The sequence below is a fragment of the Salvelinus namaycush genome, chromosome 17 (assembly GCF_016432855.1).
Source record: "Salvelinus namaycush isolate Seneca chromosome 17, SaNama_1.0, whole genome shotgun sequence".
Lineage (NCBI taxonomy): Eukaryota > Metazoa > Chordata > Actinopteri > Salmoniformes > Salmonidae > Salvelinus > Salvelinus namaycush.
Window position 1 is genome coordinate 8,814,698 of NC_052323.1, and position 27,962 is coordinate 8,842,659.

At 40.0% G+C, this 27,962-nt stretch overlaps 2 protein-coding genes across 2 annotated transcripts in view; both read right to left on the reverse strand.

Annotated features, from left to right (window-relative positions):
• LOC120062263 (nucleophosmin-like) overlaps positions 1-6,164 on the reverse strand; it is a 28,603-nt gene extending 22,439 nt beyond the window's left edge. Inside the window, exons 1-7 of the mRNA XM_039012094.1 lie at positions 6,090-6,164; positions 5,699-5,778; positions 4,679-4,798; positions 3,500-3,593; positions 3,272-3,363; positions 1,708-1,769; positions 1,507-1,591 (exon numbers count right to left, since the gene is read on the reverse strand). Coding sequence (XP_038868022.1) covers positions 1,507-1,591; positions 1,708-1,769; positions 3,272-3,363; positions 3,500-3,593; positions 4,679-4,798; positions 5,699-5,778; positions 6,090-6,141 — 585 coding nt within the window. The 5' untranslated portion in view covers positions 6,142-6,164. The remainder of the gene's footprint in view (positions 1-1,506; positions 1,592-1,707; positions 1,770-3,271; positions 3,364-3,499; positions 3,594-4,678; positions 4,799-5,698; positions 5,779-6,089) is intronic.
• Positions 6,165-10,020: 3,856 nt separating this feature from the next.
• On the reverse strand, positions 10,021-27,283 carry LOC120061994 (T-cell leukemia homeobox protein 3-like). The gene is made up of 3 exons (XM_039011783.1): positions 26,803-27,283; positions 19,907-20,144; positions 10,021-10,237 (listed from the first exon to the last, which is right to left on the reverse strand). Exons 1-3 carry the CDS (start codon positions 27,281-27,283, stop codon positions 10,021-10,023), a joined length of 936 nt encoding a protein of 311 aa, XP_038867711.1.
• Positions 27,284-27,962: the final 679 nt, after the last annotated feature.

Genomic DNA, 27,962 nt, shown 5'->3' on the forward strand with positions numbered 1-27,962 from the left:
TCAGTTTGAACAGCATTTATCTCACTGTCCGTCTGTCTGTACACTACTTTAGTCAGATCAGTAAAGGAGGTCGTTGGGGAGTAAAGGAGGGCAATTAGTATGCTCTCTGTCCTCTGTGTTTCAACCCAGGAAGCATATTAATATCCATGCTGCCACTGCTCATCACTATAATACAGTATGAGCATGACAAAGAGACAGAGAGCAAAGAAAATAAGAGGAAGTAGAAGAAAAGACAAATAAATAATTAATGAAGGAGAGGAGCTGTGTGTGTAGCAGAATAAATCAACAGGTGACCGAAATGCTCAGCTGTCGTCTGGCTCTGGGGCTAGAATCAGTGCTCATGTCGCAGGTATGTGCATCTGCCCCGCTTTGATCTCTCGCGGTCTGGCACAGTTAAGACTTGGACGCTGCCTTTAAAATCACAAACAGACACACGCACACAATGATACACACACACACAGGCACACGCGAACACGCACACTGTTCAAAGACAAAGGCCAGGTGCAATGACGGACTGTTGAACAAGAGAAGGGGGTATCAGACAGAAAGAGAGGATAAACAGAGCAACGAAAGAGAAAGGTGGGAGGACTGAGGGACAGGACATGTAGGCCTAGGTGCCTTATCGAGGAGAGGGGGTGGGGGGGTGGAGGAAATAGGAATTCCCAATGCCTAGACTTGTAGGCTGTGTTTGTCGAGTTGTCTTTACTGCGATAGTATGTGTCTCGCTCTGCACAGTGCTGGTGAAACACAGAGTGCTCAGGTAGATTACAGAGGAGAAATCCCATCATTAAACCCGGCAGACCCTGTGCTTTAGTCTCGAAAAAACAGATGGGTACAAGAGGGAACAAGATGAAAAAGTTTCCTCCGCTCCGTCTCGAGCAAAATGGCCGCAGGTCAACGGGTGCAGAAATGAAAGAGCTAAAAACATGTCTAGTTTACAGAACATGCAATAACTATGAAACATTTACAAAATTGTCTTTGACACTGATATGCACAACACAAATAAGACCTGATGTTAGACAATAAAATATATATAAAATATAATATGCCTACAATATGTCACAATCCTAACTTTCTAAGATGGTCCCGTGTGGCTCAGTTGGTAGAACATGGTGCTTACAACACCAGGGTTGTGGGTTCGATTCCCATGGGGGACCGGCAAAAAAATGTATGCCCTCACTACTGTAAGTTGCTCTCGTCTGCAAAATATCAATATAATAGGACTTTTTGGATCTAAGGCTGCGTTTAGACAGGCAGCCCAATTTGTCTTTTGACCAATCAGATCAGCCCTGAAAAAGATCTGATATGAAAAGACCTGATGTGATTGGTTAAAGACCAATTAGTGGGAAAAATATCAGAAATGGGCTGCCTATGTGAACGTGGTCTATTGGCATGCTCTGCTACATGGACAAGTCCTTGTCTAGCATGACACCTAGTGGACATATATGATACATCATCTATGCCCAGTGTCATGTTTTTAGTTGAACAGAGAATAAAAGGGCTTACTTTCTTTATGGTTGGTTTGACTGGGACCTTCTGTACTTTCACATCACTCTCATCTTCATCACTATCGTCGTCGTCGTCATCATCACTACAAAAGAATAGAACACGAAAATGTACGTCACGTCATCGAATGGTAGTCCAACAAAGACACATGACGCAAGACACACACCAACAAACCTAAAATACAAAAAAGAAGATTCATACTCATCATCGTCGTCATCTTCATCGCTATCATCATCATCATTTGACTCCATTTTCAGTTTCTTCTGCAAAGGGATACAATATTTTCTAACTTTTGGTAATAAATAAGACCTGCTGAGGAATATGGTATGTACCGTCAGGACAAAAATTATTGGCACCCTTGATAAAGATTAGCAAAAAAAGACCACAAAATAAAGAATACAAATACTGAGCTATTATTGTAAGCTCCAAAAAATTGGGAAATTATATTTTTTTATACAATTGCTCAGTTAAAGAGATTTGGTTCAAAAAGTAATATTTTTTTCTCAAAAAGATAGTATTCAAAATTATCGGCACCCCTGTTTTCTATACCTTTCAATACCTCACCTTGCGAGGATAACGGCACTGAGCCTTTTTCTAACATGTTTTTTGAGATTGGAGAACATATTGGATCAATAGCCAGCCTCCACCCAGTACCCTGCCCTGAACTTAGTCACTGTCACTAGCCGGCTACCACCCGGTTACTCATCTCTGCACAATAGAGGCTGCTGCCCAACGTACACAGGCATGGAACACTGGTCACTTTAATCATGGAACACTGGTCACTTTAATAATGTTTACATACTGTTTTACCCATTTCATATTTATATACTGTATTCTAGTCAAGTCCATCCTATTCAACTATTGCTGTATACTATTATATCCACGTATTCTACAGATATACTATATATCCTATCCACACTGTCCATAATGTCTATACATCCCATCACATATATACTGTATATATTTATACTCCGGACTCAGACATTGCTCGTCCTAATATTTTTAAATGTCTTAATTCCATTGTTTTACTTTTAGATTTGTGTGTATTGTTAGATATTACTGCACTGTTGGAGCTAGGAACACAAGCATTTTGCTACACCCACAATATTATCTGCTAAACATGTGTATGCGAAAAAGTTTATTGATTTGACGTAAATGTCTGGAGTTTGCTAAATGGTATTGACACTTGGATTGGAACCGGTGTCTTTGGCCACGCACATCATCGGTGGATTTGGCATTGAAAGAACGATGCATATGCAGAACAGAACCCCATACCTACTGTAAAATATGGTGGTGGATCTTTGATGTTATGGGGCTATTTTGCTTCCAATGGTCCTGGGGCCCTTGTTAAGGTCAACGGCATCATGAACTTGATCAAGGATCTGGAAATATTGTGTGGAGGAATGCTCTACGGTTTTTCCCAATATGTTCTCCAATCTCATAAAACATTTGACAAAAAGGCTCAGTGACATTATCCTCGCAATGTGAAGTATTGAAAGGTATTGAAAACAAGGGTGCCAATAATTTTGACCCCTATAATTTATTTATTTATTATTAGTTGTTGTCTTTCTCAGAGAATTAGAATAAAATAACATAATTTCCAATAGTTATTTTTAAGAATACAGTATTTGTATAGCTCAGTATTTGTATTCTTTATTTTTGAGTCTGTTTTGGGTTTATCAAGGGTGCCAATCATTTTGGACCTAAATGCATGCAGTTGAATCCAATCCAATAATGAGCTAAGTAAACAGCAGGAGGAACATACCGGAGCTGGACGCTTCCCTGAGGTCAAACTTGACGGCCTCGTCACAGGTGACGAGCTGTTTTCCTCTTCTTCGTCATCAGAGTCCTTCACATCTACAAATTGAGATTAGGTTACACCTAATCTCAATGCTGCTGCTGCTGTCTTGTACTGTCAAAATGTCACCTTATATCTAGCCCAAAGAGAGTATACAAACAACTAAATCAGCAGACTGCAAATGAAGTCACTCACTGATAAAATGCTGTCCACTGATGTACACTGGTCCACAGCCAGACTGGAGGCGGAAGGTTACTGGAGGGGTGATCCCAAACCCTCCTAAATTCATCTGCCAAAATTAGGAATAAAATAAGCAAGTCGAATCAACAAAAAATCAACAAAAAATGTTCAACGTCACAAATGTTTCTTTTTTACAGAATGTACATTCAAATTGCGGAAGGGAGGGAGGATCCCACACACCTGCAAGCAAAGGTGTCTTATCAAATGATCTATTACTACATTATCTTATCAAAATCAAAACATCTATTCAGATGTATCTGCTTGCTAAACATTAAAGAAGTGGGTGCTGCCAGACAGTTGTGAATGTGAATTCCAAACTGCCAGGCCATTGTTCTGGTTGCGATAGCAACCAAACAAAACACAGATGTATGTGTTAGAATAACTACTGTAAAAATGTTCAGGTAGTGATAACTTCCATAAATAACACAATTATCCACTCACAGCTAGTGTTTTCAAGCCCTGAACCAAAACCAAAATACACACTAGCTTGTAACATTGGCCCGAGCTTTGCAGAAGGCGACAAGCCAAGCATGTTTAAACAATGGAGGTCATAAACAGAGACAATCAATCAAATGTATTTTATAAAGCCCTTTTTACATCAGCAGTTGTCACAAAATTGATTATACTGATAACCAGCCTAAATCCCCAAAGATCACGCAATGGTGACAGTGTTCTCTGGATCAGGGCGGCAGTCATATTTTCCATTTAATAGGTGGAAACTGGATTACTTTAGGAGCAACAAGCCTGACATCATGGAGACATAGCCTGCTTCAGAGTCATTCATCATGGTCTGCTTCAGAGTCATTCACAAGCGTAAGTTGCTGTCTCTAGAGCCACCAATGTAGCGTGTGCAAAATCATGTGCAATACACTGGAAATGGGTTGTGTGGTTCATTGCATCCAGCCCAGTGTTGTGGCTTGGATCATGGCCAAACATACCTGTAGCATCTTTGTAGACCTCTGTCGTAGTAACACTGTAATTACTACAGTAACAACACGTTATTTTAGTAATTGCATGGTAATGGAGTTGAGTGCTTTTCACTATTATAAAAGTGGAATAACAGACAGGGTTAAAAGAAGCTTCAGGTAAGTAACAGCACAGAACTATGGCGATTCATCATTCTAAAACACTCACAGAGGGCAGCACAGACGGCCTCAGCACAGCCAGTGGAATTTTGGTGGTCTTTCCGTCGTATGTGATGCCCTCGATCTCCACCGTGTGAAACTTATCCTCTGCCTCAGCACCCAGGCACACCTGCAACACCAACACACACACAGCTGTTTCACAGATATGATACTGTATGTTTCGCCACTTTGGAACACGCCAACAACATACAGTCTCCCACATTTCTCTGTCAACCATCATCTCTGCTTGGTGGCAAAAAGGGAGAGTGACTGAAAGCACATTACGATGATGATATCCATTTAGAGGACAGGGACTGAGTCATTTTCAATGGTAGGAAAAGGTTAGCTAAGTATAAGAAAACACATTGTTGATTAAAATGTTATTCCTTTAAATACACATCAAAGAACTATGACTAGATATTGTATTCATTGTATTATTATTCACGTTTTCTGACATTTATAATATTGACAGTGGTGAACTTGGTATTGTGGCGTGGCGGTACACAAAATAGGAAACAGGTGAAATATAGACTGGATATGCAATGACATAAAATAAAAGTTGTCACTGTATGTCTTACATTTTTCTCTAACAGGTGCAAAGATAAATATACTGCAGAAAGTGTACCAATAAAAGGACTCGATGAAGAATATTATAAAAACATTCCAATTACAGAAACTTTCTCAGTGTAGTTTAATTGAAATGTGTCAATTGTCAAGACCTAATTCTGATGGACCTTTTTAATGCATGCATCGTTTGTCAGGACATTTTTTATTGTTTTAAAAAATAAATAATGAACCTTTGGCCAAGTACAATGTTATGATATTCTCTAGTCCAGGGTTTCTCAAACTCGGTCTTTTTGTTTTTTTGTCCTAGGACTACACAGCTGATTCAAATAATCAACTAACCATTAAGCTTTGATCATTTGAATCAGCTGTGTAGTGTTAGGGCAAAAACGTGCACCGAGTTTGGAAAATGCTGCTCTCGTCTAACACAAGCTCGGGCTCAGAATTGGCATAGTGATGATCTTACTGCTTTGAGTGACAGCTGATGATCCGCATCATCGTCCTCCTCAACTTTGAACTCCTTTTTGTCCGATTTGAGTGTACAACCTTAAATTGACATCACATAGGTTAGCAAACTCTAAGCAAATAGCTGTTGGCGTACTACAATTGAAAACGGAAATATAACATTATCATTGATAACAAATTCATCTAGTTAGCCTGTTAGCTTGATAGAACGCAAACAAAGAGCGGTTTGTTGAATTGGCGCGAGAAGCGCATTACCTATCTTAAAGTTAACTAGCTAGATACATATGGTGTGTTTGGGACAGCTATAGCTAGCTAGCTACATAACGAAAGACACACGTCTGTTATTACTAACAGTTCACTAAAATTAAACTTGGCAGTGCAGACGTGCTCACCAAATAAATACATTTGAAATCTGGTTATATCTGGAACGCTATCATCAGCCATTTTCCCCTGAATGTTATTGTTCTGTTCCGTAAAAGCAAGTGACATTCAGTAAGCCAATGGGATAGCTGAAAAGGAAGTTGTGGAAATCATACGTCCAATCGAATCAAAGGCTTGGGTGGGACAAAAGGGGGGAACATACACTTTGGTTTACGTCCGCTAGATGGAGTCATTGCAAATAACCTAAAAATAAGTCTGTGTGTGTGTGATACTTGCAGAGATTGGAACATCTACTGTAGTATGATACTGCTGTTTTGTAATGGTGTGTAACACTTTACATGACATACAATTGCGTTTATACTTGTGTTGTAACACTATCTACTACAATAGCATCACTACTTTTGTTATTGCACCGTAATGAAGTAGTGTTTGCAATAAGGAACTGTGCATATTTCTCTAATTACAGAAATCACTCAACGCCATTGCTATGCAAAACAAAAATACTATCTACAACATGTTGATTCAGTGTTGTTGTGTAAAAATAACAATGTCACTACTAGGTACAAGACCAACTTAATGTAATGTGTTGCTGTGGGTCAAAAGAACAGGACCACTTTTAAGGGTTCACATTAATGTATTCTTCATTCCTATTAAGGATTTGACATTTTTGTTTCTTCTACATCAATGAAATGTTATTGTTGGTTTGTCAGCTGTCCTTTTCTTTGAAAAGTGATGGTGATGGTGATAATTAGTGTTGCAACCTTATGCTGGTTCAAGTATTTTGCTAAGATACGAACAGAGCAGTCATTAAGGTGACTGACCCATATCAAGGAATGGCGGCTTTTCATGCAGGTGGTTTGAAGTCTTGTTTGTGCAGCAAAGTCTGCTCTGGCTTGTCTCAAGAGCCATTTAAACAGGTGATACATGGCCCCTGCACTCAATCAACAGTTTTTCTTCCAGGCGCCCTCTGAATCATAAGAGTACTTGTGTCAGCACGATCAGGTAACTCTGGACTGATGCCACAAAAACTACTGTCACTACCGCAAGGTGACTCCTCCATCCCACATGTCAGATTCCATTTTACGTCAAATATCATATGATACAGTAGGCTAGCTTGTCTTTGTGTGTTTAAAAAAAAACACTGAAAGCCAATGCTACTTATTTCTCTGGGTTGGTGACAACATGTTCACTGTACACATGCCCTTAGTAGATAGCTACATATACCTTCAGGAGAGCCCCAACTTGTAATACTTCAATAAATCCATTTAGTTTGATAAACATAAATACATTTGGATTTAATTTTATTGTGATCCTTTTCTTAATACTTTAGTTCAGGACAAGGTAAAAGCCTAAAACATTTTTCACAGATTATATCTGTTGAAAAGAAAACAATGAAGATCCCAATCTCCTGTGAGACCTATGGATTGGTTTATCTTCGATGTGTGTTGACTTCTTCCCACCGAAGCGAATCTTCAGTGCAAAACATTTGTGCGTCATTCATAAGTATTTTGAATTCGTACATGCTACTTAAGACGCCGGATCCCATTGAGGGTTGAGGCAGAGGACAAAGAAACTAAACCGTAACATAAGGTTTTAGGTTTCCTCACACGCTCAACAGATTGAGTGTTAGAACAAATTCGAAAATTAAACGAGGTCTTCGATACTTCTCTCAGTGTGAACCACTTGTTTATGTGTTTATCTATTAACAGGTTTCATTTACACAAAGGCAGCTAAAGAGGTTGGGTGAATGCTGGTATGGTATCCAAAACAAGTATTTTATATAGGCCTTTTATTCTGTAAATGGATCCAAAATCACAACTGACCATGTAGTTTTTTGCTTTCAATACACTTTACAAAACTGGAAAATTAATGAATAGAAAATGGTAGAGTGAAACTTATAACATGTGATGTATAGTAATATTTTGGTGCCCTGTACCAAAACTTGTTTTTGTGTGGAGACATTTTATTGGAAACGGATAAGGCTATTTTTGGCGGAGAGGTAAAAAAACAAACACACTCAGCCTCTTTAAGCACCTGTAGCAAAACACAGTGCATGGTTTTGAAAACAGTAAGGCTGAGGAATTTTTGCAAAATGGGCCAAGTCACGTCTTCATGGCATTGGAGACAGCAGGATGAAAGAGGCCCAAGGTCTGGGCAGAGGAAATGGGGGTTGAGTAGGCGTCACCTGGACAACTGCCTGCAGTTGACAGGATCTCAACCAGGTGAGACGCCCTCAAAACATGCCATCTCTGCGCAGTAAGGGTGGCTGACAATTGTTTTGAACTAGGTAGGTTCTCCAGATTCTCTTGATATCAATGACTGATGCGTTGTATGGCCTTTTTGTAAACAGTACAACATGGGAACACTGAACAATGGAAAAGTACTACTTCCTGGTTTGGGCAACCATCTGTGATCTATGTGAAGTAGAGAGAGTGAAGCTCCTTTACATACAAGAGAAATGCAGTTATATATGCCCCAACCTAGAGATCTATCTAGATTAGCAGTGTTTTGTGCCTTCAGATAGGACCTTTTTGTTTTGACTTGACATGGATGATATTGGATGTTGACGACTGTCCAGTTTATGGGTGGACATGGTTCACAGACATCCCCGACACTGTTCTCCCCACAAGGTATCTATCGTTTTAGAACAAACTGTTCAGAAAACCTCCCACCTGGGCCTCGTTTCCCAGAAAATGTGTTGAGTTAGGCTAATCATTACATCGATAGCATCCAAGCAGTCTCACAAAAACCATTGTTGCACTAAATTGTATATACTGTAGTAACTCTCACTTTACTGATAAAAGCATGCTGTGTAAAACTTTATACAGCCTTTTCTGGTGTTATATGAAACATGCCCTGCTGGTTTGGCTATGGAGAGGAAGTTGTCATAAAGGATGGAATATTGAAATGAAAGAGTAACACTGAAAGATGCAAATAAGTGTGTAATAATCAATAACATTAGGTTGTTAGAGTAAAGGACACTCTTAGTTTAGGAGGTGTGATTTTGTGAAATTATGCAGTTATCCTTTCTGGTGAAAGAACCACAAGACACAACAACAAAACAGGCTTTCAATTTTGATAATCTTTTCAAAAAGTCACAATATCATTTAATATAAAACACCTTTAAATGTAGTAAGTTATGAGGAATCCTCGAAGAGATATTCCACAATACCACTTGCAAACTGCAGTCAGGGAAGGGATCCACCTGGAAAGCTGGTGACTTCAACGGCAATTCCAAGTGCACACAGAAATATCGGAAACATGCATTACTACATTGTACAAAGCCAAACGCAAAGGAATCAGATCCAGTTAGAGGAATCCGATCCAGTTAAAGGAATCAGATCCAGTTTTGTTGCCATATGGCTGAGAGTCAGTGCTTCCCTGTTGGCAACAGGACAGTCTTGATGGTAGGCATCTACTGATGTGTCCTTTAGATTTCAGGTAGGATTTAGCTCCGTCCTCTGTTTAGACCGACAGCTGAAGGGAGAGTGAAAATCTAGTGTAAGGTAGGAAAATTACTTGACAGAATCAGGTCTGAAAAAACTTAGTAGACTCATTGATCATTGTCCATTTCAGTGGAACTAAATGTATGTCTGTCCACGCCAAGAAGTCCACATATGATCTATAAAAGAGAATACGTGGTTTATAAAGAAATACATAGAGAAAACGTCATATACTATAGGTTTCCTCCTTGTCCTTATTGTCGGTTGTTATGCACGCTAAATAACAAAACATATTACTGTACAATTCCACAATGCAACAGTCTGCATAAAATGCATTTTAATGTGCATCCGTCTACTGTAGATATGTGGTCCCTCCCCAACAAATGGCCCACCCACATTTAGAAAAATCCTCAACATTACTATTATATTCTTATTATGAATTACACAGATGCACACACACCATTCCCCCCGACACACACGCACGCACACACACTGTCAGTCAGACCACAGATGCCAGGGAGGTGACGGAGGTCACCTTGTTGTCCTCTGCCCAGGGCTGTAGGTTCTGTAGGGCGTACAAGGAGGAGTTGTGCAGGCACAAGGGGTCCTGCTGCAGGGGCTGGCTCAGGGTCTTCTGAAATGCCTCCTGTTGGAGCTGCAGCATCAGACGGTTGGCCTGCTGTCTCTCTGCCTCGCGCTCCTCGGCTGTCTGTCTCCTGGTTCCACAGTGGGAAGAAGATGTTTTTTTGTTGTTGTCAAAACAGTGCCTAAATATTCATATTCATGTCATCATAAATCCTACTTTCAAAAGCAAAAAGCCAGATACTTCCTGAAATGTGTTAAATGCCCTCAAGAAGTGATATTGATCAAAATAACTACTTTATAATAACTACTACAGTGGGGCAAAAAAGTATTTAGTCAGCCACCAATTGTGCAAGTTCTCTCACTTTAAAAGATGAGAGAGGCCTGTAATTTTCATCATAGGTACACTTCAACTATGACAGACAAAATGAGAAAAAAAATCCAGAAAATCACATTGTAGGATTTTTAATGAATTTATTTGCAAATTATGGTGGAAAATAAGTATTTGGTCAATAACAAAAGTTTATCTCAATACTTTGTTATATACCCTTTGTTGGCAATGACAGAGGTCAAACGTTTTCTGTAAGTCTTCACAAGGTTTTCACACACTGTTGCTGGTATTTTGGCCCATTCCTCCATGCAGATCTCCTCTAGAGCAGTGATGTTTTGGGGTTGTTGCTGGGTAACACGGACTTTCAACTCCCTCCAAAGATGTTCTATGGGGTTGAGATCTGGAGACTGGCTAGGCCACTCCAGGACCTTGAAATGTTTCTAACGAAGCCACTCCTTCGTTGCCTGGGCGGTGTGTTTGGGATCATTGTCATGCTGAAAGATCCAGCCACGTTTCATCTTCAATGCCCTTGCTGATGGAAGGAGGTTTTCACTCAAAATCTCACGATACATGGCCCCATTCATTCTTTCCTTTACACGGATCAGTCGTCCTGGTCCCTTTGCAGAAAAACAGCCCCAAAGCATGATGTTTCCACCCCCATGCTTCACAGTAGGTATGGTGTTCTTTGGATGCAACTCAGCATTCTTTGTCCTCCAAACACGACGAGTTGAGTTTTTACCAAAAAGTTCTATTTTGGTTTCATCTGACCGTATGACATTCTCCCAATCTTCTTCTGGATCATCCAAATGCTCTCTAGCAAACTTGAGACGGGCCTGGACATGTACTGGCTTAAGCAGGGGGACACGTCTGGCACTGCAGGATTTGAGTCCCTGGCGGCGTAGTGTGTTACTGATGGTAGGCTTTGTTACTTTGGTCCCAGCTCTCTGCAGGTCATTCACTAGGTCCCCCCGTGTGGTTCTGGGATTTTTGCTCACCGTTCTTGTGATCATTTTGACCCCACGGGGTGAGATCTTGCGTGGAGCCCCAGATCGAGGGAGATTATCAGTGGTCTTGTATGTCTTCCATTTCCTAATAATTGCTCCCACAGATGATTTCTTCAAACCAAGCTGCTTACCTATTGCAGATTCAGTCTTCCCAGCCTGGTGCAGGTCTACAATTTTGTTTCTGGTGTCCTTTGACAGCTCTTTGGTCTTGGCCATAGTGGAGTTTGGAGTGTGACTGTTTGAGGTTGTGGACAGGTGTCTTTTATACTGATAACAAGTTCAAACAGGTGCCATTAATACAGGTAACGAGTGGAGGACAGAGGAGCCTCTTAAAGAAGAAGTTACAGGTCTGTGAGAGCCAGAAATCTTGCTTGTTTGTAGGTGACCAAATACTAATTTTCCACCATAATTTGCTAATAAATTCATTAAAAATCCTACAATGTGATTTTCTGGATTTTTTTCTCTCATTTTGTCTGTCATAGTTGAAGTGTACCTATGATGAAAATTACAGGCCTCTCTCATCTTTTTAAGTGGGAGAACTTGCACAATTGGTGGCTGACTAAATACTTTTTTGCCCCACTGTATATATAAACATGATTATTTTACTTAATTATTTCATTTTCACCCTTAGTTATTTTAGATTACCATTATTTCATTATGATGGAGAAGAAACATTTTTTTTTTACAATCATGTATGTCGTAACTACATATGAGGACATCAAGGGGACTCAGTTGTGGTCTCAACTTACTGTTAAAAGTGATAATACACAAGGTGCTATTTCAAAATGTTGTTGTGCATCAGCAGTGTTCCTCTTGTTAAATGTCACTCACTGACAGTCACTGAATTAGCCCATGTCAATAAAAAAAAATGTGATTGGTGAATTTGTCTAGTTAGTCTAAGCTAAGCGATCTAAGCTAATAATCATGGCAGAATTACCAACCGGGCACGCAGGGCACATGCCCAGGGGCCCTGACCTCCAGGGGGCCCCGATGGATTTTTCTAAATTCTTTAAAAATTAAAGCTGAAATGTGAACGTCTAGCAACCTAAAGGTTGCGAGTTCGCATCTCATCACGGACAACTTTAGCATTTTAACTAATTAGCAACTGTCACGTTCTGACCATAGTTCTTGTGTGTTTTGCTTGTTTTAGTGTTGGTCAGGACGTGAGCTGGGTGGGCATTCTATGTTGTGTGTCTAGTTTGTCTGTTTCTGTGTTTGGCCTAATATGGTTCCCAATCAGAGGCAGGTGTTTTGTGTTGTCTCTGATTGGGAATCATATATAGGTGGCTTGTTTTGTGTTGGGGTTTGTGGGTGGTTGTTTCCTGTCTCTGTGTTTTCTCTGCACCAGCTAGGACTGTATCGGTTTGCCACTTTTTGTTATTTTGTATTTGTAAGTGTTCTCTGTTTATCGTTTAATTAAACATGTTGAGCACTGGCTACGCTGCGTGTTGGTCCGATCCCTGCTACACCTTCTCTTCTCTTGAAGAGGAGGAAGGCTGCCGTTACAGCAACTATACAACTATGTACTACTTTTTAGCTACTTTGCAACTTCTTAACCCTTCCCCTAATCCTAATCCTAAAACTAACCTTAACCCTTTCAGGTAACCCTTCCCCAAGCCCTAACCTTGATGCGTCTAGCTAACTCCTCCCCTAACCCTAACCCTAACCTTAACCCTTTAACATAACTCCTAAACTTAACCCTAACCGCTAACACCTAGCCTAGCTAACGTTAGCCACCTAGCTAGAATTTGTAACATACAGTGCATTCGGAAAGTAATCAGTACTCTTTTTCCACATTTTGTTACATTACAGCCTTATTCTAAAATGTCTACACACAATACCCTATGATGACAAAAATGAAAACAGTTTTTTTGAAATTTTAGCAAATGTATTAAACATAAAAAACATAAATACCTTATTTACATAAGTATTCAGACCTTTTGCTATGAGACTCAAAATTGAGCTCATGTGCATCCTGTTTCCATATGTCATCCTCGACATGTTTCTACAACTTGATTGGAGTCCACCTGTGGTAAATTCAATTGATTGGATATGATTTGCAAAGGCACACACCTGTCTATCTAATGTCCCACAGTTGACAGTGCATGTCAGAGCAAAAACCAAGCCATGAGGTTTAAAGAATTGTCCGTAGAGCTCCGAGACAGGAATATGTTGAGGCAACAGATCTGTGGAAGATACCAAAAATGTCTGCAGCATTGAAGGTCCCCAAAAATACAGTGGTCTCCATTATTCCTAAGTGGAAGAAGTTTGGAACTACCAAAATTCTTCCTAGAGCTGGCTGCCAGGCCAAATTGAGCAAAATCGGGGGAGAAGGGCCTTGGTCAGGGAGGTGACCAAGAACCCAATGGTCACTGACAGAGCTCCAGAGTTCCTCTGTGGAGATGGGAGAAACTTCCAGAAGGACAACCATCTCTGCCGAATTCCACCAATCAGGCCTTTATGGTGAAGTGGCCAGACGGAAGCCACTCCTCAGTAAAAGGCACGTGACAGCCCGCTTGGAGTTGGCCAAAAGGCACCTAAAGACTTTCAGACCATGAGAAACAAGATTCTTGAGTCTGATGAAACCAAGATTGAACTTTTTGGTCTGAATGCCAAGCTTCATGTCTGGAGGAAACCTGGCACCATCCCTACAGTGAAGGGAGGTGGCAGCATCATGCTGTGGGGATGTTTTTCAGCGGCAAGGACTGGGAGACTAGTTAGAATCGAGGGAAGGATGAACGGAGCAAATTACAGAGAGGTCCTTGATAAAAATCTGCTCCAGAGCGTTCAGAACCTCAGACTGGGGAAAAGGTTCACCTTCCAACAGGACAACGACACTACGCACACAACCAAGACACCGCAGGAGTGGCTTCGGGACAAGTCTCTCAATGTCCTGGAGTGGCCTAGCCAGAGCCTGGATTTGAACCCTATTGAACATCTCTGGAGAGACCTGAAAATAGCTGTGCAGCAACGCTCCCCATCCAACCTGACAGAATTTGAGAGGATGTGCAGAGAAGAATGGGATAAACTCCCCAAATGCAGGTGTACTCAATTCTGTAATCACTGCCAAATGTTGTTCAACAAGGTACTGAGTAAAGGGTCTGAATACTTTGATAATTTGAAAAAATCTCTAAAACCTGTTTTTGCTTTTTCATTATGGGGTAAATTAATACATTCCATACGAAACGTTACATATAATACTAAAGGAGTTTCTCGGATTTACGTTCAGAATAATACAAAATGTTCTGAGACCAGGTTGCACCTACTGGTAAAAAAAATAACAGACATTGAATATCCCTTTGAGCATGGTGAAGCTATTAATTACACTTTGGATGGTGCATCAATACACCCAGTCACTACAAAGATGCAGGCGTCCTTCCTAACTCAGTTGTCGGAGAGGAAGGTAACCGCTCAGGGATTTCACCATGAGGCCAATGGTGACTTTCAAACAGTTACAGATATTAATAGCTGTAATAGGAGAAAACTGAGGATGGATCAACAACATTGTGGTTACCCCACAATACTAACCTAATTGATAGTGTGAAAAGAAGGAAGCCTGTACAAAATAAAAAATGTTCCAAAACATGCATCCTATTTGCAACAAGGCACTAAAATAGTAAATGTGTCAAAGCAGTTAACGTTTTGTCGTGAATACAAAGTGTTACGTTTGGGGCAAATCCAATACAACACATTACTGAGTACCACTCTCCATATTTTCAAGCATATAGATGGCTGCATCATGTTATGGATATATTTGTAATCGTTAAGGACTGGGAAGTTTTTCAGGATAAAAAAAATATGGAATGGAGCTAAGCAAAGGAGAAATCTTAGAGGAAAACCTGTTTCAGTCTGCTTTCCACCAGACACTGTGTCACGTTCCTGACCTGTTTTATGTTATTTTTGTATGTGTTTAGTTGGTCAGGGCGTGAGTTGGGGTGGGCATTCTATGTTTTGTGTTTCTATGTTTAGGTCACTTGTAATTAGCCTTATATGGTTCTCAATCAGAGACAGGTGTTTGACGTTTTCCTCTGATTGAGAACCATATATAGGTTGGCTGTTCACACTGTTTGTTTGTGGGTGATTGTCTTCCGTGTCTGTGTCTATGCACCACACGGGACTGTTTCGGTTTGTTTGTTCGTTCGTTCGTTTTGTTGTAGTCTGTACCTGTTCGTGCGTTCTTCGTGTTACATGTAAGTTCTCATAGTTCAGGTCTGTCTACGTTTTCGTTTTGTTATTTTGTAATCATTTCAAGTGTTCTTCGTGTTTCGTCTTCGTCTGTAATTAAATCATTATGTATTCACAACCCGCTGCATTTTGGTCCTCCGATCCTTCTCTCCTCTCCTCGTCCGAGGAGGAGGAGGAACTAGAGACCCGTTACACACTGGGAGATTAATGTACCTTTCAGCAGGACAATAACCTAAAACACTAGACCAAATCTACATTGGAGTTGCCTACCAAGAAGACAGTGAATGTTCCTGAGTAGCTGAGTTACAGTTTTGACTTAAATTTACTTGGAAATCTATGGCAAGACCTGAAAATGGTTGTCTATCAACGATCAACAAACAATTTGACAGAGCTTGAAGAATTTTGAAAATAATAATGGACAAATGTTGGAAACTTACCCAGAAAGACTCACAGCTGTAATTGCTGCCAAAGGTGCTTCTACAAAGTATTGACTCAGGGGAGTAAATACTTATGTAAATGAGATTTCTCAAAACATGTTTTCACTTTGTCATTATGGGGTATTGTGTGTAGATAAGTGGAATTATAATTTTTTTAATCCATTTTGAATTCAGGCTGTAACACAACAAAATTTGGAACAAGTCAAGGGGTATGAATACTTTCTGAAGGAATGGCAAAATGTATAGAATTGCAGGAAAATAGCTTTAAAATTGCAACAACAACAAAAATCTAATTTGTTTACGTTTTGTTAATAAAATACTTGTTCTGTTAACAGATCCCTCTGTACATATTAAATTATACTTTTTAATCCCGGTGCTGAATTTATGTCAGTTAATATGTAGCGGCTAATTGTATTGCTAATAGGCTATAGCTGTGTTTGAATACCCATACTAACCTACTGTATACTACATACTTAATGAGTATATACTACATACTATATACTATTAGTTAATTTTAGTATACTGTAAATGAACGGTATCCTTTCGATTGTGCATACTAGCGCTACGCCTGCCTATCGGAAGTTGATGCTGTTGCTATGCCCCCTCTTGCTAGTTGGTTACTGACACCGGCCATATTCAACAAATGTTGAGCATTCTTAAATTCATCAGTTATTCTGCACTCTGAGAGAGTGCTCTGAAATCGGCGTAAATAGCCAGAGTGAACTCATGTCCATTGAGAACACACAACGACTATACCACTTAGCTAAGAATGACGTGAATAATCAAGTCAATAAGCGTTGGGTAGTTAGTTAATATACTGGCAAATTCAATGTATTAGTAGCCAACTAACGTTAGGTAGCTAGCTAACATACCGGTACCTAATGCTGTAATGATATGACCTGCAGTTCATAAGGATAGCGTAGCCAACAAATTGTCAGCCAACATAAGGTGTAGCGTAACTTATTTGAAAAGTCATTACTTTATTACATTGCTCAACATTTCCTTAAGATTTGTCATAATTAGTTAAAGCAATGAATTTGTATACGCTCTCGTCGGACTTCGGCTGCATATTTTCCGCCATTTTCTTCAAATCTGAAAACAATGTGATGCCAAGCCCATTTTCTGAAAAATTGCATTACGGGCCCTAAAATCACGGAAATAGTGTCCACTGCTTGTATACTTCATATTTTGTCGAATGTAGTACGCCATCCGGGAACTTATGGCATACTAACTCTATCCATACTATGACCAATAAGCATACTACATTCTCAATTTACATCACAAATAGTATGGTTAGTATGAGTATTCGAACACAGCTTATATGTTTGTAGATCGACTGAGGTGAACGAAGCTTCAGCAACCAATGTGATAATGGCTGGGGTAATTTTTGCTTGTTCTCTAAATATCATTTTAGGACCTCACTAAAACTCAAACCCTGGTTACGGCCCTGGATGTATGTCATTCTTACATGGATATTATGCTACATGCTACATGACCAAAAGTATGTGGATGGACACCTGCTCGTCGAACATCTCATTCCAAAATCATGGGCATTAATATGGAGTTGGTCTCCCCTTTGCTGCTATAACGGCCTCCACTCTTCTTGGAAAGGCTTTTCACTAGATGTTGGAACATTGCTGCGGGGACTTGCTTCCATTCAGCCACAAGAGCATTAGTGAGGTCGGGCACTGATGTTGGGCGATTAGGCATGGCTCGCAGTCGGTGTTCCAATTCATCCCAAAGGTGTTCGATGGGGTTGAGGTCCAGGCTCTGTGCAGGCCAGTCAAGTTCTTCCACACCAATCTCGACAAACCATTTCTGTTAGGACCACACTTTGAGGGTGTTGTCATGCTGAAACAGGAAAGGGCCTTCCCCAAAGTGTTACCACAAAGTTGGAAGCACAGAATCATCTAGAATGTCATTGTATGCTGTATTGTTAAGATTTCACTTCACTGAAATTAAGGGGCCTAGCCCGAACCATGAAAAACAGCCCCAGACCATTATTCCTCCTCCACCATACTTTACAGTTGCTCCAGAGTCCAATGGCGGCGAGCTTTACACCACTCCAGTCAAAGCTTGGCATTGCACATGGTAATCTTAGGCTGCTCAGCCATGGAAACCCATTTAATAAAGCTCCCGACGAACAGTTATTGTGCTGACGTTGCTTCCAAAGGCAGTTTGGAACTCGGTAGTGAGTGTTGCAAACGAGGAAAGATCATTTTTATACACCTCGGTCCTGTTCTGTGAGCTTGTGTGGCCTACCACTTCGCTGACCTTTCCTCTTCATGATAACAGCACTTACAATTGACCGGGACAGCACTAGCAGAGCAGAAATTTGACAAACTGACTTGTTGGATAGGTGGAATCCTATGACGGTGCCACATTGAAAGTCATTGAGCTCTTCAGTAAGGCCATTCTACTGCCAATGTTTGTCTATGGAGATTGCATGGCTGTGTGCTAGATTTTATACACCTGTCAGCAACAGGTGTGGCTGAAATATACGATTCCATTCACTTGAAGGAGTGTCCACATAGTTTTGTGTATATGGTGTATTTCCATGTGATGGTTAGGTCTGCATGTGCAGCAGAGTCAGAAAAACACCTCTAAAATATTGTTTTATACACACCATCCTCCTTCCATTAGCCACACGTTATTGTTAACTACATTATCGTAATCTGATTTCGCTGCTGTTCATTTGATCATTTGCTTGTTACTAGCGTAGCTGTGACACAAATACATCTTTCATGCACATCCTATCAACACACTATGGGGAAATATAAAAAATCACACCAAAACTAGCTTGGAAATTAGGAAAGTGAGTTAGCCAATTCCCTGGTTATTCATGATATGCCATTTAGCCATTCTTTTTTTCATGTTTCTGTAGAAAACATGGCCCTGTGTTGACACCTGGCACATAAATACCTATTGAAATAGGATCCCAGGCTTTACTTTTCCACCTGGTATTGAAATAAATCATTTGCCAGCTTTTCAAAGGTGAGTCACATCACAAATCCAATTATTGCTATTGGATTTCGTACGGCATTTAATGACCTACGACCCCATGTGCTGTTCACAATATGGATAACAACAATACATCCTTGACCACATCAGGTGAAGGTCAGCCAGATCAGTTGGATCTCAGTGAATGACCACTATCTGATCACAGAGTCTATGATTCAAGATGACTCAGATGTACAGGAATGACTACTACAGTACATGCATTCCCTTTAGTTCCTTGTTTGTCATCAAAGGTTAAGTAAGGCATTATAATTTGAATGTCCACTCATTCATTTCAAATGACCATAAACAACCGTTTGAGTGAGTTAGGGGGAAGAGTTTCGGCCATGGACAATGCACTCAATTATTCAGACTAGTGTGTCAATATTGCTTTGGACAGCATCTTTCCAGAGGACATTTTAAGAACAGGGCTAATTGTGCTTGGTCAAGGGAATTGGCCTCCAAAAAACAAGTAGGAGCTAAGCTAAGCAAAAAAGGTGTTTCCCTGTCACAACAAAATGCCTTGGGTGCATAGAATAGTCCTTTAAAACATCACAAAAGCTTGCTCACCTCAAGCAAAGCAATTCACATACTATACCATACTCTAATTTAAACAGCTGCCTAGTTGTTACTTTGTGACACTTCCTGCATCAATCTGATGTATCAAAATGCATAAAACATAAGGCAACATGAACAATGGAAAGCAGTTTTGGGGAAAAAAACTTGAAATAAAAAATGTCCAAAAGCGACAATAAAAAAAAACATTAACAGTGAGAGTGTTGATACAGACAGTGTTAAAGAATGTCTAGAAGTGTGTTGCTGTAATGCGTTGCTGTAATGGGCCCCTACCGCCATTTTGTCCTCCTATTCTGGAACCAGGTTTTGACCTGTGCGTCTGTCATCTTCAGGGCCTTGGCCAGGGTGGCGCGCTCCGCCGATGCCAGGTACTTCTGTCGGTGAAAGCGTTTCTCAAGTTCGCAGATCTGCACACGGCTGAATGAGGTGCGGGGCTTTTTTCTTTTGGGTGGCGTCCGGTTCTGATAGGGGTGGCCGATGCGCCGGGTCACCGAGAAGGGAGAAAGGGCTGCTGAGAGAGAGCGAGTTCAGAGCACGATCACTCATCTTATAATTGTGATTATGTTGTCCATCCCTAACGCAATTCAATATTTCATCATCTATGTTTTTATTTATTTTAACATGAGTTAGCCAACATTTAATGATTCATTACTGGCTATTGAACCTTGCAATATGATTACAAGGTGAAAACAGTCCTTTCTCATAACAAATGCATACAGTTTTTCAGTACATAGAGTGTTGTCCTATGGACCTAGCTATGCATTTTGGTATTTTAACACCCCTGATGGAAACCAGGAGAAGACAAACCAGGGCAAGATAAAGGACACATGTAAAAGAAGAGCAGGGAAGTGACTCACCTGGACAAGTACCCTTTCGAAAGGGATAGTCTGCAAATGGGCCAGTGTCTCGCAGGTGAGCGAGTTCGGGGTAATAGTGTTTGGCTAATGTCTCCATAGAGCTCCAGGTAGGGACCCTGCCGATGTCCCCCTTGGGGAGAGGGCAGAGGCCTGGCAGGGCCGGGGGGGCTCCTGGCCTCCCACTGGGGTCTCCTGCTTGTCTGTCCTCTGCCTGCTCCGCTAAAGAAAGGGAGACACAGTCAGGGACCCACATGGAGCTGTGGGGGTCGGGTGGTGGTACTCTGGAAGTACCTCTTATCGCTATTTTGTCAAGATGGGGATTTGTTACATTTGTCTTTTTTTGTCATTTAGCACAATAACTATATATAATATATGACATTTAGCAGATGCTTTCATCCAAAGCAACTTACAGTCATGTGAGAACAGATTTCACATTTGGGTGGCCCTGGGAATTGAACCCACAACCCTGGCATTGCTAATCCCATGCTTTACCAACTGAACCATTCAGGACCATTAAACTGATTGGTTAGGCCAAAAGTATCACATTTGGTTTGATGCCGAATCATTACAGTTAGCTTTTTAAGCTATCCAGCCAAACATAGTAACTTAGGCGATATGTACACGCTACATTTGTAAAAAGAAATGACCAATTAAAACATGATACAAAGGAAAAGTACCAATCTCAAGCACTTTGACAAGGTAAATTATTTGTGCATGTTGTCTATTCGTCAGGCAGCAGCGCAACTTTGGTTTTAGAAGTGGAGTTTTGTATCACATTTCAATGATAAAACTGGCATTGGGACAAAAATGCTATTTCAGAATCTGTGTGTGTGTGTGTGGGGGGGGGGGGGGGGGGGTTGAAGACAACGATGACATGTCCCCCCTGTCCCCAGTGAAAGTTGCGCCCCTGGTGTCGGGCATGAGTAAACAGAACATTCATAAACGCAATATAATATGTTTGGATATAAATCCCTTCTAAAGCCTTATTGTCATACATACATAACCTGTAAAACAGATGTTTCTGTCGAAGGGATCGGGAAGCAGGCTTCCCTGTTCCTCACAAGCTGTTGTCTTACAGTATGTTTATGTGCCTAGTTCTGTCAGAGAGCTCACCAGGAGCCAAAATGCATATGAAAACATCTCCATATGTGTCCTGTGGGACCAATGTTACTGTGTTGAGAATTTAGTAACCTGAATTCAGTGTCAGCAATCAAAATGTATTTTCCACAGAGGCACTCTGGAGATGAGATAAAACACAAATGAAACACAAGCCACATAACGCACTCAACAATCATTTTGAATCACTCCCAACCTCTCAGATTGGTTATAAACCTAAATAGCAGAATAAATAAATAAATACACATGATTTTTTTAAATACTTAAAAAAATGTAATTAGGTACATTTGCAATACAATTGCAGTGACTCAAAGTGTTGAGTGTTGAAAAAGTGTTTAAAAACATATTTTTAATCTAGAGAGGGTCCAACCCTTCATTGCCTAAGGATAGAAATGAATAGGTCACACATTTGGAGCAAGCATGTCTGCTCCCGGCTCAACATGCAGGTCTGGGTACAGATAACACCACATTAGACTTCTATTTCAGGCCATCTGTGGACCAGCTAATGGACCAGGCACATACAGTACAAGCACGTTCATATGCAACCCAAGAGTAACAAGCAAACAGACTGCCATCCAGTCGAACGTGCTAAAGGTTCCCTTCAACCTAACTTTAATTCTGACATAAGGTATTCCAAATAAACAGTTGAAACGTAACACTATTCATATTGATGATGATTGACTAATTCATGTGGAAATAGAACAAAAGACAAAAGGTCTAGCCGTTGTAAAATAGGTTTTAATTGTACTTTGTCTGTGATGTTGCTAGTTTTGACCAGCTTCCAAAACAAAGAGCCAAGTGTGTCGTAGTAGTCCACTAAATTCAGCAGTGTGCCAAGAGCCCAGAACACACCTGTCTGTTATCAAAACCTGCAGACATGGAATGAGGCAGTTAGTTCAACTTAGCCCTCAGCCTCTTTACAGTGACATGCTTTATAATTTGATGTGATTGCTTTCAATTACAGCCCATATTGCAAGAAGTTGTCAGAGTGTTTACACACAGACAATTACCACAATAATTGTATTCATTGAAGTAAATACTGTTTCCCATAACTGAGAAAGACCAAGTATGGCCACAGAGGCTATAGGACATTTCACTTGACTACCACATCCCCATTCAATTCCCAAGATCAATGTATTTCATAAAGGAGAGAAAATTGAATGTGGTCAAAAGTGTTAAGTGTTATACATTTTTATTTCATTCAATGATCTTATTTAATTTTTATTTGAAAGGTGGGTATCTTGTTTTCAAGAAAACATTGCAAGAATTGTTTTTTGAGAATTTATTTTTTTCCAACGGATGACAAAGGAAATACTAAATCTGATGCCTGGGTAATATGATTTAGCATAAGGATATCAAAAAATAAAATGCTACCGTGGAGATATAATAAAGCCAGATATACTTAATAACACCTTTCTGTGACAGCGCCTCTCTTCCCCACTGCGGATATTACATGCGTAGCAATCTAATAAATATGTGCGTAAAGGATTCTTACCGGGGTATTGAAATATAACATGAACATATATCGCTATTTATTACACTGTGAGGCAAAACAGAGCCACTTGCCCCTGCCACACTGGCTGAGAATAGAAGCAACTTTCAGAGAAAACAGTACGGCTTTCCCCATTAATATCCAATTACTGTAGCCATCATTACATTTATATATTTGTGAGGAAGGTCATTATTTTTAACTAAGATAGAACACTACTACAGGAATACAATTGGATTTACGCTATGCATTAACATAAGGCATGCTCTAATTTCACTGGCCATGATGGGACATTGCACAGGTACAACAAGCAGGTGGAATGTAATCGCAGTACACATTACATAGTATTTACAACTGTACAATCTGTTCGTGGTTTGTGTAATTATATGTCATCAAGTTATTTTAAGGTATTTATAGTTCTCTAAAGAGTGATAACCACTTATCAACTCTCCCAATACTGAAATCTCATCAAAAGACATTGATTATAGAGGTATAGATTGGTATTATTTGTTACCTCACTTCAAGACTATAGTGTATTACAGTATGGATATATTATTTTGTGCTAATACATGCAGATATTGTAAAAGTTTAAATGGCTTTGGTGGTAAGCATATGTTGCTATGAAACTAACAACAGACCAAGAGCCTACAATTTCCCCAGAACCTATAGAGCCACAAGATCAACTATGTTTGTTGACTTGATGGGACACATCTGTTTATGCACCTCTCTGCTTTTTCAAACTTGCAAACTGCCAAGTCAATTAACATAAAAACATGTGTTATTCCCTTTCAGTACCTCCCAATCTGTCCGGTCTGTTGAGAATATCGCATCTCCAATTCTAGGCCTGTTCGCTGTTTCACTTGCTTTGACGCTTGCGGTGAAGTGCAGCGCTGCAATTCAATATGAAAGGGATCATTTATTTAAAAAAGGAGAGGTCTATTTCAAGTATCCAGAGAAACGCTTTACGATTTGAGATATTAATTTAAGATAGGTCAACCAAAAAGACTGGCGCTGAATGCTGAAGTAAGTCCATCCAGCAACTAAAACTAATGTCCTATCTTTTGTAGCCTAGTAGGCCTATCAGGGTTCCCGAAATGAATTTATTTGGGATTATTTTTAAAGGTGGAAATACAATCTGGCCCCTATGATACTAAACTCAAATGAAATCGATGGCAAAAACATCAGAATATTAGCCTACGATGTGTGATTTAAAAAATAAATGTCTCAAACAATGTTGACAAATGGCTATACCGTAAATACTTCAAGCACTTTCAAGATAGGCCTTTTTCTCAAAGGTTGATCACAAATGATAACAAAAAGTGCTCACTTAAAATAAAGTTTTGTTGGTGGGTAATAATGAGGCTACATAACCAACACCAAAGATAAACCAAATTAAACGAGAGGCCCTTTGTGACTATGAATACAATAGGTACGCATATTTATACAATATATTTTATAGTTCACATATCTGTTCTGGTTTAAATAATTAATGAGGAAAGCACAGCGCTATAGCATTGTTAATATTTAATGAGGGCTAATACATGATGATCATAATTTTCGTCTTCATTGTGGTGACGTCATGGCAGAAAAACTCATATCTCGGCGGAGTGGGAGCTGAGGTTATGGTCATTGTAAAATGTACAGGCCAAAAGCTGGCCATCGAGTTATGATTTAATTTACCTCGTTCTTCTCTTTCCTTAATCGTTCAAATAAATGTTCGTCGAATTAGAAAATATTAAACATGAGGCCTATAGGCCTATCATGGCCCATGCAACCCTTCGTGTTGTGCCTTTTTCTATGCTAATCGAAAACACCAGACACCTAGAGCCTACGTGAAAAATGATTTTGAACCAATGCCACTTTCCAATTTCCCAAAATACGAGAAAAGCGTTGGTCAAATGATTCAGGACCTGCAGGCATTGATATACAGTACGGCCTAAGTCATATTCACAATCCCAGACACAATACTTTAATGTATTCATTCTTCTTCTACAGATTAAACGCCTGAATTGTACAAGCCTATTATACGCAATAATAGGGTCTTATGATAGCTTAAACTAAAAGCGCGTGAAGATAAGAGAAATCTGAACATGAGTGAGATAAATTATGCCATTACATTTGTGCTTAGGCCTACAGCAAAAATAATTTGTTTCTGTGAATGATAGTAGATAGATAATGCATTACACCTGCCAATGTCACATATATAGGCCAATACATTTGGCGAAACCTGAAGCGTTCGTAATGTCATCTCATTTACCTTGACACCCCAATGGTGAAGATAAACGTAAATTCAAAGGTTTATGGATTAAATAAACAAGTCGGGCCGTACGCTACATGTTTAAATGCCATGCTTCAAAGTTTGTATAGAATTTGTCACAATTATGTTCCCTTTTTATTTTATTTCAATGGTTCAATTAGGTTGGACGTAACTGGATAGTTGTTCAACAGTGTGTTGAAGACGGTTCTATTCAAATAAGACAGCATTTATTCAAGACCTACACGAATAGATTATTTGTATTTACTGTCGTGACGTTCAACGTGGAAAGGGAAATGTCAAAAACGCCTAACAAGTGTGTCCTTTGATAGTGACAGTGTTGCTATCTTCTCTAATCGTCGTCGGTATACACAACTATAGGCCTAAATGGGCCAGTAGAGCCCACTCACAATTATTTACGTAACACACCTGCAGGAGTGCATCACAATGCCTACCTTGCCGTAAACTGACTCGCTAGTTTAGGGGCCATTTTGTATTGAAAGGAGCTAGAGTAGGCCTATATACCACAACTGCAAAGCTTAGCTACTATATGCCTCTAAAAGTAAATGTATCATAGGCCTGATAATGATAATAATAAGCTAGAATAAGCAAATTGTCATATTGTTATTAGGCTGCTACAATAAGCAATACTACTACTACTAATAATAATAATAATAATAGCCTAATAACAGCAATACTCTATTCTATTATTATTAGGATATTATTATTATGATTGTTAGAATTATTGGCGTTAACCTATTAATTGTATTATAGGTATATTGATATTGATGTTGTTATTATTAAAATTCTTCGGATGGTGTTGAGCGGTGAATTTTATATTCAGAAATATATCTGTTCTATTGCATTTTGAAAGGGAGAAATCTCTTCAAAAGCTATCATTTTGATTAGGGTGCCAGTGATTTATCACATTTATTCCCTCCTATTAAACGAAAAGCCAATCTTAACGGTTGACATTATACCATATAATTATACAAATGTACACAACATATATTCTTAACAATACCTGCAAGTATTTATTTGCCTTTTAAATGAACTAATATGATACATATAGACAGGCCTTGATGTTAAATCGAATTCCTCATGCCATATGCCCAGTCGCACATCATGCCATATGCCCAGTCGCACATATGATTTGATAAATGAGTCTGTCACATAATTGCCTACCATGGCTTCTTAATTGACAGCGTCAAGATGCTAAAATGTTTTGCTTAGGCATACGCCCTGCTTGCAAGGATGTGGGTTCAACTGAAAAACAACAAATAAATGTGAACTTTTAAACGAATTATATTGAAGTTTGAACCTCTTTTCAACTGGAAAGGATATATCAGATGTGATAGGCCTATGGGGAAATCCACGAAGCAATGTTCCCATTTAGTGACATGTTTTTTTGTCTACAGAAACATACATTTTCAGAAGTTTAGATGAATCTTACCAGTGAGTCTGTCCTTTGCGAACCTTCGACTGCTCTCCATCCACGGGAAGGTAAAGTTTGCCGCATTTCCCATACTTGGCATTGAAGTCACTGAGGTGATGCCACCCGCGAGGCCAGGTGGATGGGTAGGCGGGGGCTGATGTGGATTCGGTGGCATGGGTCTGTGAGCTGGCACCCTGATAACACCACCGGCGTTCCCACCATTAACGTTAACGTTCATGTTCATGCTGACATTCATGTTCATATTCACGTTATAGGAACCTGCGAGTCCAGCCGCCATAGAGCAGGCCGGGTTATAGACGCTGTTATAGCCATTGGTGTAAACGTTTGGGGCAAGCGTGTAATCCGTGTCGCTGGTTCGGTTGGGCAGCATGCAGCTGCTGGACTGGTCCGTGCTGTTCAGAATCTGGTCTATTCCAAAGCTGATGGGCTCGTGCTGCTGGTGTGTCTGGTTGACCTCTTCAATTCCAGTGTGCTCCATTGTTGTATTCATATTAGCGTCTCAGAACGTCTCATATGTTGATGAAAAGTATGCTATTTGTTTTCCTTATTGTCGCAGTATCGGATGCAGAAATGATGCCCCCGTCTGTGTTCAGATCATTTAGTCTAAATATACTTCCTTGAGCAGTGCGCGACCAACACCGTCCGAAGCGTTTCCATTATCTGTCCAGAAGACATAGAACTGGAGTAGACTAAAATGCACTGTTAATAATCCATCGGGATAGATTCTGGGGGAGTCTTAAAATGCATATCCATCACCTTGTAGCATGATCTTTAACACATTTACTTGCACATTAATCGATAGAGATGAGTAGCCTATTGGTAATGTAAAAATAGTTAGCCAGACTACTTACAGCCAAATCTTCAATTTGAGGAGTTCCCAAGTTCCTGTGAAGCGGATACCGGCTCTCTTCTCTGGCATTGTTGTTGCAACATCTACAAAGGCAGAGGCCATTGCCGACTCACCCTCATCGTATCAAAATATGTAACAAAATGAAGTGTTGACTGTGCTAAACATGAATATTAATTGGGAAAGATAGCTCCGTTCCAGTGAATCTGAAGTGATTTTAGCAGCTGTCGAGACACCCCTCCTGCCTAACTCTTGCCATTCGGTCATCCATTGGCCCACGCATTTCAATGTTTTGCAGCCCGCTCCCTTC

Excerpts from the sequence above, each read along its gene's own strand:
- LOC120061994 (XM_039011783.1), bottom strand. The coding sequence starts at position 27,283 with ATGGAGCACACTGGAATTGAAGAGGTCAACCAGACACACCAGCAGCAC. Across the intron at positions 20,145-26,802 it reads CGCAAAGGACAGACTCACTG|CAGCCCTTTCTCCCTTCTCG; the intron begins GTAAGATTCATC and ends GCTCTCTCTCAG. Across the intron at positions 10,238-19,906 it reads AATAGGAGGACAAAATGGCG|GAGACAGACAGCCGAGGAGC; the intron begins GTAGGGGCCCAT and ends CTGTGGAACCAG.